This window comes from Blennius ocellaris (assembly GCF_963422515.1).
Source record: "Blennius ocellaris genome assembly, chromosome: 4".
In the NCBI taxonomy this organism is placed as follows: domain Eukaryota; kingdom Metazoa; phylum Chordata; class Actinopteri; order Blenniiformes; family Blenniidae; genus Blennius; species Blennius ocellaris.
The window spans coordinates 23,486,237-23,502,832 of NC_137653.1; the positions used below are offsets into that span (position 1 = coordinate 23,486,237).

Sequence of the window (16,596 nt, forward strand, 5' to 3'; positions counted from 1 at the left end):
TGCTTCAGCTGGTCCCGACACCACTTTACTCTGTTAACCACTGACGGAGGCGCAGTTCATAGATATAAATACTAGATACTGCACAGCCTATCAGCGTCTGTTGATGCGAGGTGCCTAAAGTGCCGCCATCTTGGGGAGGTCTCCCGCTTGTGCGAACAGGAGTGGACTTTCTCGCCTGGGAACTTTCCGTTTCGCTCCAACGGGAGACCTATCCAAGATGGCGGCGCTGTAGGCACGTCACAGGCGGCGCAGTTCATAGATGCTATGCTAACCGGAGGCTACAGAGCCCATTACTCCGCCTGCGCAGCTTTCCTCCTCCCTCCCCCCTCTCCCACCCCTTGTAAACAAACATGGCGGCCGGTGGTGGTATGAGTCACGGTCAGAATTCTAGTTTTATCCTCCATGTCAGTAGTTTAATGGTCGAGACTCACCCTGATAGCGTCCGATGATCATCAGTCCACCAGGACGTCCTGTTCTCTGCAGTTTCTTCACCTTTACAGCGTTTTGTTCTCTGCACACGTCTGTGGTTTCATTACAAAATCAAGAAACAGCGCCCCCGCATGGTCCGGAAGACTAACTTACACCGCAGTTTCTGCTTCTGCAGTGGAAAAATACTTTTTTTTTTTTCTTTTATTTTATAACGGATTAGTTGTTGTCACGTGAAACGTTGTTGTGCAAACAGGGTGCGAAACATCAGATTGTTCTCAGTGGACGGACTTTAACAACAACAAATTCACAAAGATGTGGGCACGATGGGTCTCTTTTAGGGACGGGAGGAGCAATATTGAAAATAGGACTGACTGACAAAAAACACAGGTTGTAAAGTATCAGAATGTCTCCCTAGAAAAATGTAGAACTTTGTATTTTTGTATTTTATTTTTATACATCCCTGTTTTTGTTTTTAAAAAAGTATTGAGACCTTGTGTTCAAATGCATCAATGTTATGATTGTTCTACATTCGTGATGTACAGCAACAAATATCATTTTCTAATGTATGTATGTATATATGCATTGTGATACTCTGAAAATTAAAAAAAAAAAGAAAAGAAAAAAGATTCAGATGACCACCGCCACAGTTCATTTATTTACAAATGTTTTAATACGTATAAAAACAAGAAAAGACGCACGCGCACGCGCACACGCACACACACACACACACACACACACACACACACACACACACACACACTCTCAGTCAGGGTGGTTCTATACAAGATGAATTCTCCGTCTATACGGGCAGGAGCGAGTCGTTTCCGTGATCCGCTGGGTGCTGAAGAGAGGAAGCTGCTCAGTGTCTCTGACGGGGTCAGTACACCCCCCCCCCCGGGGTCATGGGGTCAGTCCACCCCCCCCTGGGGTCAGTCCATCCCCCCGATGTCGTGCTGCTTGTAGGACTGGGCCACCAGACCCCCTGTGGAGAAACAGCAGCGGTCAGTCAAACCCCCAGACGCTGCTCAGCCTCACTATTAGACTTCAATCAATCAATACGTTCAGTAGAATCGTAGTAACAAATTGAACAAGTGCGTGTAAACACATTCTTGGGAACTACGTTTAATATAAATCTCAGTTAGAAGCCGCAAATAAATATCTTGGAAGTCAAAATTGGCAAATATTTAAATAATTTACTGGCATAATGTGTAAAATCGGATCAACATGAGGTCAAAATTCACCAATAATGCTGGGAAATAATTTGTCGTGGAAAAACAATGTGTCTTTGTGTTTTTGTGATTTGAAATGCTTCAAATCAATTAACAGTGAAAAAAAATGCCAACGGAAGCGGCGCTGCAGACAAACATGGACGCCACACGTAAAGCCCAAAGGAGCGAGGCGGGAGTGGGAGCAAGAGGGTCAAAGGTCAAGCAGGAAGGCGATGCAGACACCCCACCCCCCAGGGGTTGGGGGGTGGGGCGCCGCCCGGCACGTCGACGCCCCGTCTGCCAACCGCAGCCCGGAGCCCCGGCGTTCACGCCGCCACGCGTTAGTGAGGAGCGATCCACTGTGGAGGAACCAGATCTGACTGAGGGGAGGACAGCCCACTGCTCACTGCTGCTGCCTGGACGCCGACCGGAGGGTAAACAAACAAACAAACAATCATTTCAGCTTCAGAAAACCAAACGTTCCGGTGAAACGTCGACTCTTGTCGTCACAAAGGACATAAAACTAAATGATTCGTCTAAAACCGGATTTCACTGTGATGAACGAATGGATATGAATGCACACGTGAGATCTTGTGTTTATATATGTGTGTTTATATGCACGTTGTATTTATGTCTTCTACATTAGATAACCTTCCGAGTGTCATATATACATATAGAATTGTAACTATTCTTACTGCAGAAAGAGGATTAAAGAAGAGGTACAACTTGATAAGTTCACTTCTTCACATACATTCACTTTTCACTTTGAACGACACTTCGTTTACTGATTTCTGTCGTTTCAACCTGAAACAGCTGGAATAAATGTTCACGTGGAGTTTTATCACCGCGAGGTTCCGCTGAAGAACCTTATTGTGAATCACGTGGAGCAAATATCAAACATTTAATACATTTATCTCATATAACAGCTCGTTCTGCAAAATCCACTTCCTGAAGGTTCTCCAGCAGTACTGACCGTCTCCACATCTGGAACAACACCCCAGAGGTGAAGAAAGTGTGTCCTCTCTCTCTCTCTCTCTTTTAAAAAGTGTGTTGCTCCAAGCAGCCAATCACAAATCAAACCCTATATAGTGTCATCGGGGGGTTCAGCCAATCAGAATCAAGGTAGGCTCCTCCCCCCCTTTGACTCCTCCCACAATCAGGCAGCTCTGCTCTGGCACATGGCGCCACGAGAGGAAGTACTTCCTCCATCTTCCCATAGATGGGTGTGTGTGTGGGCGGAGCTCCCAGGCTCAGCAGCAGCAGCAACAGGGGAGGATACATGCTTACCTGGAACCAGGCCTCCCTCTGCCCTGCCCTTCATCCCTCCTCCTCCTCCTCCTCCTCCTCCTCCTCCTCCTCCTCCTGCTCCTGCTCCTCCTCCTGCTCCTCCTACGCCTCCGAGGCCGGAGCTGCCCAGGGCCTCGGGCCCCCCGGGGAAGGAGGGCCGCTCACCCCTGTAAGGCTTGGGCCTGAAGGGGAAGTCTTTGTCTTTACCTTTGGAGCCTTTGGGAGGGGGAGAGAGAGGGGGGAGAGAGGGAGAGAGAGGGAGGGAGAGAGAGAGAGAGGGAGAGAGAGAGGGAGAGAGAGAGGGAGAAAGAGGGAGGGAGAGAGAGAGAGCGAGAGAGAGAGGGAGCAAGAGAGAGAGAGACAGGGAGAGAGAGAGGGAGAAAGAGGGAGGGGAGAGAGAGAGAGAGAGAGAGAGAGAGATGTATTTATAAAGCGCTTTAAGCAGCCGCAGCTGAGACAAAGTGCTGTACATTGAAATAAAAATATAAGAGGCAACATAAAAACATTAAAACAATCAAAACAATCCAAAAAAAGTTAAAGCAATTAAAAACAATGAGATGGTAAAACAATAAACAAAACATAAAAAGTTAAAACAATAAAAAACGAAGGCACTAAAACCAGAGCAGAGTCTGACGCTGAGCTAAAAGCCAAAGAATAAAAATGGGTTTTAAGACGAGTTTTAAAAATGGACAGTGGGGGGCTGGTCTAACGGGGGGGGGGGGGGGGGGGGGGGGGGCATTCCAGAGGTTAGGACCAGCAATGGAAAAGGCTCTGGTAATAAAAGCGTGGATCACTGCTTCGAGGTGCCTCTGTGCCAGAAAGGCTCACAGTGGAGTCCAGGCGGTGGGATGGACACGTGTCCCACACGTGTCCTGACTGGACACTCTGCTCGGCCGCCACTTATTGTCCTCACCTGCTGCAGAAAGCCACGATGGGATTGACGGTGGTGACGTCCACCTCCTCGTCCTCGGCTGCGTCGGCACCTGCACCGGAGCAGAGGACCGGGACGGCGTCACTTCACAGCCGCCAGCAGACATCAGTTCAAATACGTGTGAAATGAGAAACTCTGCTGTAACGACGACGTGGTGTTCTTTCACAGTGGAGGAACGAGTCAATCTTTTATTGCTACCACTATTAGTAGTACTATACACGAGTATTATACACTATTACACATTGTTATTATCTGTATTGTTGTTGTTATTATTATATAATGCCTACTTCTAATGGCTCTGCCACTGCACCTTACTATTTATTTATCTTGCTTTTATCTCCTGCTTATTTCTAAGTGCCCATGTTCCGTTCTGTGTTTTACTTTATGTCTTATACCCAGATATTTTTATTTTTTACTTTTATTTCTATTCTATTGTATTTTATAATATTGGTATGTACCAGATTGCTGCAACAAAACAATTTCCCTTCGGGGATGAGTAAAGTAATTATCTATCGATCTATTTTTTACTGTGGTATGTTTATTGTACTTTATTCTACACTTTGCCCCCCATCATAGTTTAATTTCCTTGTATTTCATCTTACTGTATATTTTGCTCCCCTTAGAACCTATTATAGTCTGTGATTTTTATCTTATTTTTATTTTAGTCCTATTTTATTTTATTTACTTATTATTACTCTTTACTGTAAATATTTTTGGTCCTTAGAGTTCTTGATAGTCATTGTAGATAAGGTTCCTCTGTTTTTATCTAACTGTTTGCACATTTCTTGTCTTTCCTGCTCATGAGTCCTTAAGAGCAGAAGGTAACAAGTACATTTCTCCTTTGTGATCAATAAAGGCTTATCTCATCTTATCTTATCTTATCTTATCATGATATATGATGAATGAGCTCCTATGTGACATGAAAGTGAAAAGAACCTATATTTTATTCTCAGTGAAGCTCGTCGTGTTGTTAACGCCGACCTGGACACTGTAAATGATCATAAAGGATCAAAGCTCTAGCTATTTGCTCTGTGGTCGTTTTAATTCTCCGCTAAATATCAGAAACGGACGAGGAATTGAGTAAACTGTATTTGTCCAGCACAGATGTGTGAGACCCAGAAGAGAAGACGACCGTCTCACTGACCCGTCTGCTCAGGTTCACTCTTGTCTTCGTCTTCGATGTCGAACTCGGACTCGCGCTCCTCGTACTCCACGTTCTCGTCCAGCTCTTTGAAGTCCGGAGCGAAGGCGCTCCAGTTTTCCTGCAGACGGAGAAAACGTTGAGCCGCGGCGTCGAACACGTTCAGGGAAACACCACACGTGTCGGCCTCCGGCGTGAACTCACCACTTGGTTCTGAGCCCAGATGGAAACCACGCCGCTGGAAATGGAGGCGATGATCGGACGGACGGGATGCCACTGGAAGAGAGGTCAAAGGTCAAACAAAGCATTTGTCGGGGCCTTCCTGGATCCGGTGGGCCGCTGGGTGCTGAAGTATGGCCCTGGGGGCCTCGGTCCCCGGGGGGGGGGGCCCACAACAGTTCCATTCACATCCAGAGGACAAACCACATGAGCACACACACACACACACACACACACACACACACACACACACACACACACACACACACACACACACACACACACACACACACTTCCACTCCTCATTGACGAGATTGTTCTGTTAATTATCAAAATCAAGTTGTTGTTTGCTTTTTTTGTTGTTGTTTTTTTTCCCCTCTTCCTGTTTTTGTTTGTTTTGTTGTTGTTTTTTCTGTGTGTTTCATTCTGTTTTTCACTTCTTTTTTTTCTTTCTTTCTTTGTTTTGTGTCCTTTTGTTTTTGCTTTTGTTATCATTGTTGTGATTATTGTGGCTTTTGGCTCTGTTGTTGCTCAGGCTGGTTTCATCTCATGGCAGCTGGAAAATATTTAGATCACTGTGATTACTGGTTATGGTCCATTTATCGTCATGCAGGTGTATATATGTCCATTTAGGTGTCCATTTATCGTCATGGAGATCAATACATCCTGACATTGATCTGAGTACAGGTTTGTCAGTGGGAAAGGCTGGAGGTGAGAAGGTGAATCTAAAGTTCCTCACAGCGACGTCCAGCAGCAGCTCTCCTCTGGTCCCATGCAGGATCTTCACCAGGTTGCCGATGCTCTTCTCCCAGATGTAGAGGGCGTGCTGCCGGGCGGAGCCAGCCACGATGTACTCGCCGTCCCCGGAGAAGCAGCAGCGCTTCCAAGGCGTCCTGACCACGGGGGAACACGGCGCGACGACATGAGACCGCGACCGCGACTCCACATCGCCGTCCAACCGAGGGCCGCGCGCCGACGTACCTGTTGACCAGGTCCTGCAGCTTCTGCATCGGCTCCGGCTCGCCGTCCCGACCGCACGTCAGAATCTCCCTGCCGTCGTACACCCGGATGATCCGATCTGCCGTGTTGATGAGGAAGCAGCTGTGGAAAAACACGTCCGGGTGAGAATCAGTGGAACCTTGAAGGTCTGAGACATTCTGGGCCAAAGTGTCGCATCAAGTTCTGTGACAGACGAATGGCTAAACCAAGGAGGCGTAAGGAGTCAAGGCCACCCAGAGAGGGACGTAAGGAGGCAAAGCCACCCAGAGAGGGACGTAAGGAGGCAAGGCCACCCAGAGAGGGACGTAAGGAGGCAAGGCCACCCAGAGCGCAGTCCCGCTACAAAGAGTGGTAAAATGTAGGCGGGGACACACCTCTGGTGGTTTCTACATTTGTTGACCATCCGAAGGCAAGAAAGTGTTGGAGAGGATGTGGAATGGTTGGAGATCGTTCACATATATTCTGGGATTGCCCAACTTTGACTCCTTTGTGGAGGCGTTAAGAGTGAGAGAAGGTTCTGGGAGGCGAGGTACCGGACACGCCAGGCCACTTTCTTCTTGACTCGACTCCCGAGAAGTTTACGAAAAATCAAAAGCACCTGTTACATATACTTTTGATGACTGCAAGGAAAATGGTGACAAAGTGGAGGAGTTCAGCCACCAGCAGGGACAATGGAAACACAAAGTGAGAGAGGCGGATGGAACGGAGGCTTTAACGGCAAAACTACAGTTGAAGTCTGAGATCTTCATGAGAAAATGGTTCCTGATAGAAAAATACCTGTCGAACTGAATGGTCACCTCCACGACACGGTAATGACTTAACTGCCAATCTTTTTATGTATTTGTCTCATCAGTTCTGTTGTCTTAGTATTATTATTATTATTTTTCTTACATTGTCATGCAAGAGCTGTCTTGCTGTCGAGGAAGGTTCTGTAACGTGATTTCTCATGTTCATGTTTATTATTAAAAAATAAATAAAAATAAAGTTCAAAAAAAAAAAATGTAGGCGGGTCGTGAACGACGCAGCGACGTGACGTCATTACGCAACAATAATGGCAGCGGCGGAGCGCCGACAGTTCCAGGAGGTTCATTGCAGACTTGTTGAGAGTGACGGAACATTCTAGTGAATTACACAACAACTACAGGACATTAAAGACACACCATCACACTCATGGTTCTAACAATCCACATCTCACACATTTATCCTCCATTTTAATAATGTGTAGCGATAAAGGAGCTGAGAGCTGCAATGCATTGTGGGAGTTTCTGTTTGTGGTGTTTTAAATGTCATTATCGGGGGTTATGTTAGGTTTGTAGTGTTGGTAGTAATTGTGTTTTTGTTGCTCAGTTCATGTAGTTTAGTTTATTAGTAGTTTCACAGCACCGTGTGTTTTTCTTGAAGTGAGCTGTAACTTTTGAGTTAAATCTTTATCTCTTGTTTACTATAGGAAGGAAGGAAAGACTTTGTTTTCCTTTTGTTCAGATTGTGATTGAGCTGATCGTCTGATTGGCTCGTTTCACCTGAGGGGATGGAGTCTTCCATTATCTGTTTGCTGAAGGTGTCTTGACTCACTAGTGATTCCAGTCGGTGGCAGTACAACTGTTGGCCTCTGATTCCGAATGAAATACGATCATGTGCCGCGAACTACTAAGAGAAATCCCATTTCTGTGTATGTTTGATTTGAGCAGAACAACCTCCATGAAGACAACAAGAAGTAAAATATGTCCAATGTTCAGATTGAAGACATGGTGGTAAATCCTTTACGGATATTATGGACCTGCTACACTCTCAAGTCGCTTCTGCACAGATACCCCGTCGACCCTTTATCATTCACAACTATGTTCTACACACATATAAAATAAAAACAAAATACCTTCATTGATGAATGTAGTTTTTCTATTTTCGGAGTCATCGTTTCTCCACAGACATCAGTATTCATTATTCTTACCATAAGATTTTCTGCAAAAAAACAGTATGAGAAATTGGAGAAATATACAAAGTGGTTAACTGATGTTATTTAACTTTAAGTATGCAAAGCAGTATTGTCTTTAACAAAGACACGCAGCTTTCATGATCAAAACAGGCGATTTAGTATCTAACAAAATGTATCTTGAGCATTGAACATGACTGTAAATAACACAAATCAATAAAACATGTTAAAATGTTTAAACTGCTAAATAGTTGCATGTGCAACTAGTGTGGCCCAAGATATATATATATATATATATATATATATATATATATATATATATATATATATATATATATATATATATATATATATATATATAAAACTTGTCACGTGAAAAAGGCTTATATTTTTTCTTGCTTCATATCCACCTCAGTTCGCCATACAAGTAAGCAGATTGGCTTTTAGAGCTTTATGATTTCTAGCCCTAATCTTTCACACATGAACATTATCTCCTTGAGAACAGGGTCTGTGCAATAAAGTTGCCATCTAATTACTGACTCGGGTGTGTGTGTGTGTGTGTGTGTGTGTGTGTGTGTGTGTGTGTGTGTGTGTGTGTGTGTGTGTGTGTGTGTGTGTCTGTGATGTTATACCGGAATAAATTGCAGACAATAAGCACGAAGTGGAAATTATTTCATGTCAAATTTTCTTGTATATTCTGTTATTTAGCAAAAGTATAGCACTGTCGCTCAGTAATGTGACGGCTTAATGAGCCTTTTGACTGCACTGCTTGGAAGGAAAAAAAAAAAATCACTCAGTTCATTTAGTTTGCATCTGATCGCCACAATCTCTTGAAAGACTTTTAACACATTGTGTCCATAAGCAACTGAGGAACGAACATGTCATGCTGGAACTACAGGCTTGTTGTTATTTCTGTTGAAGCTGAACAGCATTCAAATTTCAACATTTAGTCGAGGACAAGTTGACTAAATAATGATATCTTTGGACCAAACAAGTGCATTCACACACAATGATCTCTCCTCGCAATCCGTCTCTCCTCTCCTTTTCTCTCTTTCTCGCCCTTAACCTCAACCAGAATGGCAGAAAGTCTCCACCTATGGGTCTGGTTCTGCTGGTTTCTTCCCGTTTCTCCTCTGCTTACTCATGTAGAATTGTTAGAATTTTCACTGTAAACGTGCCTTGAAATCACTGCGTTGTATTCGGTGCTATTGAAATAAATTTGAACTGAACACGTGAAAAGAAGTCACACTTTGTTTCTGGCGTTCTGAGATGCGTGTATCTGTGTGTGTATTTAATATTGAGCATCAACTATATGCTTATAATCTGATACCTTTGAGCAGTATAAACATGGACTCCTTACGTTAATCCAAAAAACTGTAGAAAATCAGGAAGTAGTCAAATGTCTCATCATTGGGAAATGTCAATATCAAAGATATAATGCCGGTAGGTTTTTTTTGAAAATGTAAACCTCATGGTGTTTGCTCCACATGGTCCGTTTGATTTAAATAAAATGACAGCCTGTGAAACCTGTAACCGACTGTTCGGCTATTACAGCCCAGCAGAATATTCACTTGACCTACGAGCTGCCCTGAGTACACTCTCTCCTTCACTTTTATTCATAAGCTAACTGGTGCCCATCAGATAGTAAAGACCTTAAGCAACTTTTTTGAAAACTTGGGAGCTGCAACACTATATGAGATGTTAAGGTTACCGGTACCTGAGGCGATGTTTTCGCTTCATGGCTGCCAAGGCTGATTCTTTACCGCGCTCCTATTCAACTCTGTGCCATTTCCTCTCACACCACAGTTTAATTTCTCCCTGATGGGCCTTAATTCTCCTCATTCTCCCTGTTGCTGGCCCCCTGGACCCTTTAGATAATTTTCCCACACATTAATTAACTGGGGACACCGAACCCTGAAGCTCTTAAAACTAAGCATTCAGCCCTGCCTGAAGCATGCCGCAAAGCCACGGTACAGAGAGACAGACAGTCAGCACAACTCACCGTATCGTCTGAAAATAATTCAGTTATTTTATTCAATTATTCAGTTTTCAAACTTCGACCCGGCTCTCTCAACAAAACACTAATTAAAGTTTTTCCAAACTCTGTTACGAAGAAACGATGACTTTAATGTCATCACTCCATTCAGCATGTTCACTTCTTTTACAAGTGTTCTGTGTTAGCATTACTTTTCGGAGAATTCATTAAGAAGGACACAAAGTTGGGCAGCTTGAGGTTAAATCCATTTACATCTGTATTACATGCAAACGCAATGTCTGTGTCTAAGTATTCTGTGCAGGCCCTGCTTACACTTTTTCAAGTGAAAATGACAACAACAACAAAACAAAATCATTTTGGGTGTCCGTTTACACAACAGTGCTCAGTAGCCACAAAAACTTTTAGAAAATAGTCCCCAAGGTGAAGCTTTAACTCTGTCTCAGAGGAAATAGGAGATAAAAAAAAATGCAACTTTTTGAAAGCCCTGCTGCATTGCCTGCGCACCACAGCCATAGTGAATCGTTCTTCTGCACATGTGCAAGTAGATGGACAATAACAACAATGTTTGCCTCCAGAGTGTCATGACTCCCAGTCCATATTCTCCTGGGACTTGGTAGTTTTATAGTCGAGAGCAATCCAACTTCATCATCTGTCCATACAAATGTCCGTGGACTCGCTATTGTTAATGTTTACAGCGTATTGTTCTCTGCATGCACGTGTGTGCGGTTTGATTACAAAACCAAGCAACTACAGCAGCAACTTTTTCAACATTTTCAGCCCTTCATCCATTTCTGTTTAAATAATACTACTACTAATAATACTCCTACTACGTCTAATAATAATAATGATAACGACAACATTTTCAAAACGTGTAAATGCAAAACTTCCTGAAATGAAAACGCAAAGACGATTAATTTCCACTCGAAGCATTGTCGTGTAAACGGGGCATTTTAATGATTCATAAATTGGTGTATGTGGAACAAAAGCTTCTGTTAGTGTGACTCATGTCAGCGTCTCTCAGCCTTTCATGGCCCTCGGTCTCCAGGCTGGGACGCACCCAGACGCCGGATCTCTGCAAGTATGACTGACACCTCGGAGACAAACACACAGCGCCGTGTGTCTCATCATCCTGTCAGACAGACCAACACCTGCAAGGCTGCGGGCGGTGGCCTTGCCTCGCTTCTACAAAAAAGCTTTAAAAACATCTAGCAGCTTCGTCTTGACTCGAAGGTTCAATTTTGTTTGTACCAGAACAAAAACAGCTGAAAACAAAATGACTATCCCACATTTAAAATCTCCAAGAGACGGACACAAATTACTAAGCTGCCGCGCTGAGGCTTTCACATGGTGAATTTGCATGAAATAGATACTGATTTGGACGAGGAGTGCGACGCCTGAATTTCACTTCTAACTCCTCTCAATGCTCAGTGGGTCGTCAGCAAATTCAGCTTTTTCTTAAATGAGAAAAACAAAAGCAGGAAAGCTTTTTGTCCGTCTATGCTTTTTAAAAGCATTATAGCCTTCAACCAAAAGCGCTCGTGAAAAATTGATTGCCCATGGGGAATAGCAACACTTTAAACTGCAACAAGAAAAGAATGTATGTTTGCCTTCTTTATAAATAGACTATTCACCATACCAGAGGACAGGTGGAAAATTATACCTGCATGCAAACCGTTCCTTTTTTTTTTTTCCTCCTACGCCACAGAATGGAGCTTTCCAGGGAGCCATAACCTACCAATGTATCGTGGAGGCTGAAAAAAAAATAAATCCTTGATACATTTCAATCAATTCTTTATTCTGAGTAACGATTTAGCTGAAATAAATAATGAGAGATGGGAATTGCACTCTCTATTGCAATTAGTCATTTCATTTCTAAATATAATTTGGCTCAGTTGAAATGCCATGGCTGTGATTTCACAGTTTCTGTCTCTAAAGGTCAGTCAAAAGTCTCTCCTCCTTCCCCTTCTCTCCCATCCTTTTTTTTTTTAATTTCTTCTACCCCCTCTCCTTAAGAAATGCCACCATATTGCCTTTATATTCTGGCATAGTCCCTGCAGCAATGATATTGTTGCTTACTAAAGCAGCCCACATACACATATATACACACAACAATGTCTTAGTTGAGTAAAACATGCACACAGCAACTCCCACATGGCTTACAGCGGGACGTGGCAGAGTCAGGGAGCTGACAGGTAATATAATAATGATAAATGCCAGAGGAGGGGGAGTGTCATGTGCATGGAGTTTCCAAAAAAAAAAGCCATCGCAGACAGTATTTTCGAGTCCTATTTGAAAAGAAAAAGAAAGAAATTAGGATCTTAAGCTACTATAGCAACAACAAAAGCTGGCAGATACAATGTGGTCCTTAAACAGAAACATCCGTCTGAGATCCAGAGAAAGTGCATGTTCTGAAAGCCCCATCTCGCCTCTGCAAAAGTTCACAGCGACTTAAGTTATTTGTGGCTCCTACCCTATACCTAAACACTTCTGAAAAGCACCTCCTTTCAGAAACAAGCTCACAATGAGACCCTTAGAGTTTTGAGCAGTCTCCTGCTATTGTAGCGCCATCAGAGTAGCGCTGGGGATTACATGGTTTTGCAGTCTCAAACGGTTGCTCTGAGAAACAATTATCTGATTGCGACTGGAGGCGAAGGGATGAAAGGGTGTTCAGCCTCCACAGGGCCCTGTTGTACCGCCAAAAAAAGAAGGAGCAGTTTCTCTGTACAAACGCAAAGCAGCCGCGGCGTCGCAGAATACGCTAGATAAACAGCGTGCGGACGGGCTGTCATTTGCTGGAAACAGCTGACTTCAAGGAGGTCACGAGTAAAGGCTAGTTCTTTCTCAATGTGAAATTACTGCATTTACACTGCAAGATTGAAGCTTTTCTTTTTTCAATAGGACCGCTGATAATTTGTTGAACTGTTCAGTTAAAGCACAACAGAGTGACAATACAACTTTCTACCTCAGAGAACAAGGTTATGCAGTTCAATAAATCACAGCAGTGCAAACTCATGTGACTACAGTGTGGATGTGTCACATAGTATACTACTATACGCATAGAGAATGACCCACAGGCCACACTGCAGCACACATTTGTACACTTCATTGAAATGGATGAAAAACATAAATGTGCAATGAAAAATATATTTTAAAAAATGCTTTGCTAGTGTGTCACACTGTGTACAGCCACTTAAACAGGTGGGTCTTTCTGTACTTCTACACTGCAACACCAAAAACAATTTGATAGTATCATGGACATGTGTAAGTACTATGTATAGTTTTGATGACTCATCCCAAATCCTTGATTTACATCCAAATTATTATTATCATTGCATTCACAACATCACATCTTTCTAGCATTGATTCTTGAAACACAATGTTTTGTGGTGGGTTTTTGATTGGATTTGAACACACTTGAATACAAATCCAATGGATGTTCTTTCTCACTGCGCCGCCCAAATCTCTTCCATTAGATTAACTTTCTTATTTGTGAGTGGGATTGTGACCTTGTGTGACTGGTGCTGTCACAATCAATCATTTTCAGAAAATAGAGATTCTCTGGCATTTTTGACGCATTGGAGTGCAATTTGTAGGAGGCATAGGACATTACAAATATTCTGTATGAAACTTGCTAAATTGCATGCTCACTAGACTAGATTGTGCTTTCGTTTTGCATGCAATTTGTAAACGTCATGATTACCTGACTCAGGGAAAAATAGTTGCTCAAAGGTAAGAATGTGAGCCTCTCAAGAAAAACTTAAATGTGTACAAAACATTGAATTAATCAAAAATCAATAAAAACATTCAAACTTCTGGAATATGTGTCCTCCCCCCACGCCCCATGTCTTACAGTAAATACACAATCCACGAATACAATGTAAGGCCACTGCTATATGCATCAGTACTTAATCCATACCAACATGACAGCTGATCAACGACCACAACACATCAAGACACCACTGTGCAGCATCGCCATAACACCATAACACGCATTGAATGGGAAACACTGCTTTACATTTAAAAAAAACAAAAAAACAAAACAGCACCTAATGTCAACAGCAGCGCCAGTCTAAATCAAAGAAAGTTGAAAAAAAGCTAGCACTCACCATCTCTTGTAGATTAAATCCATCCTGCTGTAAAATGCTGCACAAAGCCTTTGTTGGTCTGAGTTAGCTCATCCATTTCTGGTGTCGATCTTCTTCTACTCACAATTCAAAAAGGTCCTGAAGCAGGTCCGCTATCGCGTCATCGATCTTGCTGTTAAATTAGCCGCCATCATCACTCCAGAGTAGGAGATAATAACAGTACGTCATCACTCACCTGCCCATGGGCCAATCAGTCACGCTCATTTCAATGACGACACCAAGTCCGGCGTTAGAAACATTGCTGGCTCGAAGGCGGTCCGTCAATAATACCTCAAAATCTGATTGGCTGATGATACTGTCACTCAATATTTTAACCCAATAGCAGCGTTCAGCTTCCATCAGAGGGCAGCAATGAAGTTCCTGCTGGCCCCCAGCAGAGGAAAGGAGCTGTAATGCGTTTAGAGGACATAGGAGATTTGAGCTCCACAAAATATAACTAGTTCCACACCAGTAATTCCACAACACTCAGGATGCTGAGTATGTGACATTGTGCCTCCTCAAGCTAATGCTAAACCAGCCGTAACAATGCTCCTAGCCCAGGGGTCACAACCTTCAACACTTATAGAGCCATTTGGACCTGTTACCCATAGAACAGAACACACTGGTTGGTTTCATTGTTATGTACATGTATTTCGCCAGTTGTTTTGGGGTTTTCGTATGGACTCCTTTTTGGCTTTACTCAGTTATTGGCAGATTATTCAATTGGCCTGAGCACAAGAGTTTCCCCTGAGCAGCTATAACACCGGAAATACTTTATTGCCAAATAGGTTGGTTGCATTATGTTAAATAAGCTTGAGAGTGTAAGGAATTGTGATTTATCTATATTTAACCACACATTCTGTATACTCTGTCTCCACCAGGCCAAATAACTGACATCGTATATTTAGCATTCTTGTGTGATAGTCTTCAAGGGTCATTCCAAACATCTTTGGAGGCTCAATATAAGTTCATTATTCTACACGCTCGCAACCTTTATTAGGTTTCGCTGGAAAAGTGACATCTTGATGTTTTTCATCTATATTATACCAAGAAAACTCAAAAGTTGGGATAAAACTAGAAATCGACTTAATTACGTGACTTTGATGAGCATTTCAAATTTCAGTGCTGTGTTGAATCATGATGCTGCTGCCACCATACCTGTAGCTTTAATGTGACTATGCTGTATGGTCATTTTCTCTTCTGTGTTTTTTATTCAACAATGTAATTGACAGCGTTGAAGGGTTTCAAGGTGCCCTTTTACAACTTTACTGTGAAACATGTTTGGTTTTTTTCTTCAGGGAAACCCAGTCGACATGTCTATTAAATACATAGCATTTTTTAGACTTATGAAATATGTATACAACCAATTATAATTCCTGCACATTTCTACTGCAAGCCTGTTTGTTACCTCACTTACCATCATTGCGCTTTAGAAGTCCGTTGAACTGGGCACTCAGAATTCGAGAGATTGCTGAAAGCATTAAATTATCTCCATTTATAGAGAGTTTGTCTCAACTGCAGGCTGACTAACTCTTTCAGAAAACTCTGCAACTGTTTCTAACTATATGTAAATCAACAATGCCTGTGTCCTCTTACGTCTATGCAGTCACATCAGCACGTATTTCCTGTGAAATTCAAAACAGTTTGAGTCAACCCATACCTTTGATCTGTTTCATTGATTGGACTCTAAGTTTGCAAAGTCCTGACTGTAGTTTGCTTTTGTTTTTGTCATCAGAAATTTCTATTTGTCAAACTTGTCATGTGAGGTGGCAGGATCACATTCTTTTTCCAACCCAGACTGTTAGAATGATGCATTCATATTGAATATGCACCATCAAACAGCATCAACATTGTGAGATTCTTTCCAAGTGGCTGAACAAATCAGACTTTTGTGAAGTGTTGACAAATAGTGCATAGTGTGCCAAAAAGTCCAGCAATGGCCATGAAATCTTCAACATTGGTGTGTTTTTCTGCTTTCATCCAGTGACAGCTGAAGGTCAGAGACATATTAGCAGGCTGTCCATCTATTCTTCCTAATCTCATTCTCTCATATTGGAAGAAAGGCTCGCTTTTTGTTTTTAGATGTGGTCACAACAAATACTCGTACAAAGATAAATTCAATTGAAGGTCAAGGTCATCCTAAAAACCTCAAAAACCCTAAATATGTTATCTAAATGATTATTCTGGGGTATATAATATATGCAGGTCTTTAATTCCTTGTCATTTTCTATGAATGAGTAGGCATTCACTGCTTGTTGGTTGTTTTCTTTTGATGAATCATCATCAGCATAAAATTGGATATTTTCAGCAGAATGTGATTATTTCCTCATCC

The 16,596-nt window shown here is 42.5% G+C and overlaps 1 protein-coding gene across 1 annotated transcript; it reads right to left on the reverse strand.

Annotated features, from left to right (window-relative positions):
* Nucleotides 1–1,358: 1,358 nt before the first annotated feature.
* On the reverse strand, nt 1,359–14,468 carry LOC308128759 (retinoblastoma-binding protein 5-like; the record flags this gene model as incomplete). Its single annotated transcript, XM_080494424.1, has 9 exons — nt 1,359–1,411; nt 2,925–2,985; nt 3,031–3,154; nt 3,838–3,907; nt 5,000–5,117; nt 5,201–5,272; nt 5,955–6,108; nt 6,197–6,316; nt 14,461–14,468. The coding sequence occupies 9 exons, from the start codon at nt 14,466–14,468 to the stop codon at nt 1,359–1,361; spliced, it is 780 nt and encodes a 259-aa protein (XP_080350550.1).
* Nucleotides 14,469–16,596: the final 2,128 nt, after the last annotated feature.